Source organism: Hylobates moloch, unplaced genomic scaffold (assembly GCF_009828535.3).
Source record: "Hylobates moloch isolate HMO894 unplaced genomic scaffold, HMol_V3 SCAFFOLD_12, whole genome shotgun sequence".
Taxonomy (NCBI): domain Eukaryota; kingdom Metazoa; phylum Chordata; class Mammalia; order Primates; family Hylobatidae; genus Hylobates; species Hylobates moloch.
The window spans coordinates 40,775,748-40,780,026 of record NW_026652287.1 but is presented as its reverse complement, the minus strand read 5'-3'; the positions used below and the strand labels follow the sequence as shown (position 1 = coordinate 40,780,026).

The 4,279-nt window shown below is 61.7% G+C and overlaps 1 protein-coding gene across 2 annotated transcripts; it reads left to right on the top strand.

Annotated features, from left to right (window-relative positions):
• The first annotated feature begins 897 nt into the window (after positions 1-897).
• CLEC4G (C-type lectin domain family 4 member G) lies at positions 898-4,055 on the top strand. Of its 2 annotated transcripts, none has more exons than XM_032171525.2 (9): positions 898-924; positions 1,235-1,345; positions 1,686-1,739; positions 1,931-1,993; positions 2,158-2,262; positions 2,577-2,666; positions 2,847-2,995; positions 3,078-3,193; positions 3,508-4,055. In XM_032171525.2, the coding sequence occupies exons 1-9, from the start codon at positions 906-908 to the stop codon at positions 3,644-3,646; spliced, it is 846 nt and encodes a 281-aa protein (XP_032027416.1). In that variant the 5' UTR covers positions 898-905; the 3' UTR covers positions 3,647-4,055. The 2 variants fall into 2 exon arrangements, with proteins under 2 accessions (XP_032027416.1, XP_032027415.1); XM_032171524.2 differs by having other exon boundaries at positions 898-960.
• Positions 4,056-4,279: the final 224 nt, after the last annotated feature.

The window sequence follows — 4,279 nt, the reverse complement described above, 5'->3', positions numbered from 1 at the left end:
GTAGCTGGGACTACAGGCGCCCGCCACCACGCCCAGCTAATTTTTTTGTATTTTTAGTAGAGACAGGGTTTCACCATGGTCTCGATCTCCTGACCTCGTGATCTGCCCGCCTTTGTCTCCCAAAGTGCTAGGATTACAAGCGTGAGCCACCGCGCCTGGCCAGAAATGAGGGTCTTGTTATGTTGCCCAGGCCGGTCTGGTCTGGAACTCCTGGGCTCAGTGATCCTTCCACGTCGGCCTCTCAAAGTGCTGGGATTACAGGCGTGAGCCGGCGAGACTGTCTTGTTTCTTTATCATAGCATCTTTGTGAGAGAGGCCCATCTCTATCTCCTTTACAGTGGGGAAAACTAAGGCTTCTAGAAACCATCTAGAACCCACACAGTGGTAGAGTCCTGCAGCTCAGCCGGCTACCTCCCTAACAAACCTGTTTTTTCCCTTCTGGTCCAGAGGGACTGGATCAAGGTCAGGTTCAAACCCAGCCTCTGCAGACACCTGCAGGGGAGTTGAGAAGGGACCTGAACTGGCCTGGGGGGCTATGCCTGAGGGGGCTTTCTCAGGAGCCAGCAGGGGTCACAATTTGGTTGGGTTCAGTGTGTCCCTCTTGGGATAAAATCCAGCCCCAGGTCCATAAGAGATGGGGACTAAGCTCCAAAGAGAAGCCTCCAGGACCAGCCTGGGGATGGAGCTGCAGTGGCAGAACCAGGAGGCTGGAACCGCCCCGCCTCACTCCAGCCCAGCCCAGCCCAGCCCAGCCTTGAAAGGGCCCAATCCTGTGGTTGGTCCGTGGGTTCCCGTTGCCAGGAATTAAGGCCAAGAAAATGGGAAGGAAGGAAGGCAGTGCGTAGGTCCAGTGAGAGCAGGGGTGAAATTTATATCTCTGCCCAGAATTGGGTGCCTGCACCGCCATGGACACCACCAGGTACAGCAAGTGGGGCCGCAGCTCCGAGGAGGTCCCCGGAGGTATGAGCAAGGAGACTGCCCCATCCCTGCCCCGGTGTCTGGGGTTTAATGGGGGAGGGGAGGGAAGAGTCGAGACAAGCCAGGGTTGTGGGTGTAGGAGAGACACCACAGGCCATAGAGCCAGCTGGACCAGGGTCCAATTCCAAGTCCGCCACTTAGAAGCTGTGTGACCATAGGCAAGTTACTTAACTTCTCTGAATCTGTTTCCTGGGAGGAACTCTGGCCTCCAGGGCTCAGTCCTGGGGGACCCAGCATGCCGTCCTTGTTATGCCAGGGCCCTGGGGACGCTGGGTGCACTGGAGCAGGAGACCCCTCTTCTTGGCCCTGGCTGTCCTGGTCACCACAGTCCTTTGGGCTGTGATTCTGAGTATCCTATTGTCCAAGGGTGAGTGACTCTCGATGGGGAGGTGTTGCGTCCAGCCCCCCGGGGGACACAAAACCCCCACTGCATGGTGCACCAGCTGCACCGTGGCGTCTTGTTCGCGTCTGAGTGTGAGCAGAGTGTGTGTACATCTTTGGGCCGTGTGCACTCACGCGTGTGCACATGGCGTGCACTATGTGTGCGAGTCCCCGCGCGTTTGTCTCCCATCGGCGTGTGTGCACATCGTGTGAGCTGTATGCCTGCCCGCCCGCTCCGTGGTCCCGAGCTGGGGGACCCTGCACCCCCCGGGCGAGGGGAGGATTCCCGAGTCTCCGGCCTCGCCTGCAGGAGCCTCTCTCCGCAGCCTCCACGGAGCGCGCGGCGCTGCTTGACGGCCAAGACCTGCTGAGGACAAACGGTGCGTGCAGAGCGGGGAGCCTGGGCCCCCCGGGGCGTGCTGGGCGGGAGCGTCTGAGACCCCGGAGATGGAGTCTCGGGTGCGTGGGGGCCCTATGGTCCCTGAGGCTGGCCCCGGGGTGGGGAAGGGGGTCTCCTGAGTCCTCCCAAGTGACCTGAGGGGCACGCATTTTCGGTCGGGGGTCGTTCCAGCCTCGAAGCAGAGGGCGGCGCTGGGTGCCCTGAAGGAGGAGGTCGGAGCCTGCCACAGCTGCTGTGAGGGGGCGCGGCCGAGGCTGTGGGCGCAGGGACGGGGTCTTGCGGCCGCGATGGGAGGGGGGCCGGGGCCGAGGCCTGCGACGGGTGGTGCGGGGCGGGCTGGTCTCCGAAGTCCCGCCCCATCCTCGCCGCCCTCGCCCCTCTCACCCCGCGGCTCCCAGGCTCGGGGACGCAGGCGCAGCTGCAGACCACGCGCGCGGAGGTTGGGGAGGCGCGAGCGAAGCTGATGGAGCAGGAGAGCGCCCTGCAGGAACTGCGTGAGCGCGGTGAGGGCCCGAAGCGACCCCAGTCCTGAGCCCTGGCCGCGTCCCCCGACCCCGACCCCGTCCTGAGTGCTGACCCCCGACCCCGATCATTCACCCCGTCCTGAGCCTGACGCTGCATTCTGACCTTGACTGCTACTCCTAGCGCCAGCCACATCCGGACCCTGCCCAGTTGTAACCGCCCTTGACCCTGTGCCATCCTGGACCCTGGCACCGAGGGTACAATGACCACAGACAGGGGTCCTGACCTTTAGCTAGTCATGACCCTGGTCCTGGCCCTGACCCCAGCCATAATCCCCGCTCCCTTGACCCCGCAGTGACCCAGGGCTTGGCTGCAGCCGGCAGGGACCGTGAGGACGTCCGCACTGAGCTGTTCCGGGCGCTGGAGGCCGTGAGGCTCCAGAACAGTGAGCGAGACGGGGGGTGGGGGGCGGGCTGTGAGGGTGTAAGTGGACCCTGTCCCTCTTGGACCTTGGCCTGGTTCTGTGTCTCCACCCCTGAGCCCGCGGGGCCCAACCCCTGCCCACTGCATCCTCTCGGTGCTTTCCCCCTGGAAGCATACCTCTCTGACCCTCGCCACCCCGCAGACTCCTGCGAGCCGTGCCCCACGTCGTGGCTGTCCTTCGAGGGCTCCTGCTACTTTTTCTCTGTGCCAAAGACGACGTGGGCGGCGGCGCAGGGTCACTGCGCGGATGCCAGCGCGCACCTGGTGATCGTCGGGGGCCTGGATGAGCAGGTGCGCAGGGGGAGGGGGCGTGGTCAGGCGGTGAGGCGGGGCGGGGCGGACCCTGCAGGCTCAGATGTCCCCTCTTTTCTAGGGCTTCCTCACTCGGAACGCGCGTGGCCGTGGTTACTGGCTGGGCCTGAGGGCTGTGCGCCATCTGGGCAAGGTTCAGGGCTACCAGTGGGTGGACGGAGTCTCTCTCAGCTTCAGGTGAGGGAAAGGCTCCTGGGGAGACCTGGGGAGGGAGACAGGTTAGGCTCTAGAGGACATGCTCTGGCTAGATCTCAGGGACCCCTCGGCTAGGGCTCCATGCTTAGGGATGGGCAGGCTGGACCCCAGGAACTGTCCTCAGGTTAAATTCTGGGCGTTAAAAAGTTATATACCAGGTGTATACTCAGGTTAGACAGTTGGGGTATCTAGAGTAGACCCAAGCAATAAACAGGCTACAGCCTGGAGAGGAAGGCGGGACCCCGAGTTCATCCTCCATCTAGATTCCCGGCAACACCCCCACTCAACCACTGTAGCCACTGGAACCAGGGAGAGCCCAATGACGCTCGGCGGCGCGAGAACTGTGTCATGATGCTGCACACGGGGCTGTGGAACGACGCACCGTGTGACAGCGAGAAGGACGGCTGGATCTGTGAGAAAAGGCGCAACTGCTGACACCGCCCAGTGCCCCGGAGCCACGCCCATTGCAGCACGTGGTATCCTGGGGGCTGCTCACCTCCCTGGCTCCTGGAGCTGATTGCCAAAGCGTTTTTTCTTCCTCATCCACCGCTGCTGAGTCTCAGAAACATTCCGCCCAACATAGCCCTGTCCAGCCCAGTGCCTGGGCTCTGGGACCTCCATGGCAACCTCATCCCAACTCCACTCACGCAGGCCCAACCTAACTTCCACTAGCTCCAAAATCCCTGCTCCTGGGTCCCCGTGATATGCCTCCACTTCTCTCCCTAACCAAGGTTAGGTGACTGAGGACTGGAGCTGTTTGGTTTTCTCTCATTTTCCACCAAACTGGAAGCTGTTTTTGTAGCCTGAGGAAGCATCAATAAATATTTGAGAAATGAATCCAGGATCCTGGCTCTGGCGAGATCTTCTATGCTTTTTCCCAGATGTTCTAGTTTAATCCCTACGAGTGACCCCTGGACTCTCTCAGTGACCTCTTGGCCTTTGGTGAGTAACTTGCACTGGGCCAGGAGGGCTTGAAGGTAGGGGCAGTTTCCCGCTCTACACCATTAGTTCCTCAGTCCCTGGCACAGGGCTTGGCTCAGAGGGTGCTGGGGACACAGAAATGGGTCA

Excerpts from the sequence above, each read along its gene's own strand:
- CLEC4G (XM_032171524.2), top strand. The coding sequence starts at position 906 with ATGGACACCACCAGGTACAGCAAGTGGGGCCGCAGCTCCGAGGAGGTC. Across the intron at positions 1,346-1,685 it reads GAGTATCCTATTGTCCAAGG|CCTCCACGGAGCGCGCGGCG; the intron begins GTGAGTGACTCT and ends CTCTCTCCGCAG. Across the intron at positions 2,996-3,077 it reads TCGGGGGCCTGGATGAGCAG|GGCTTCCTCACTCGGAACGC; the intron begins GTGCGCAGGGGG and ends CCTCTTTTCTAG.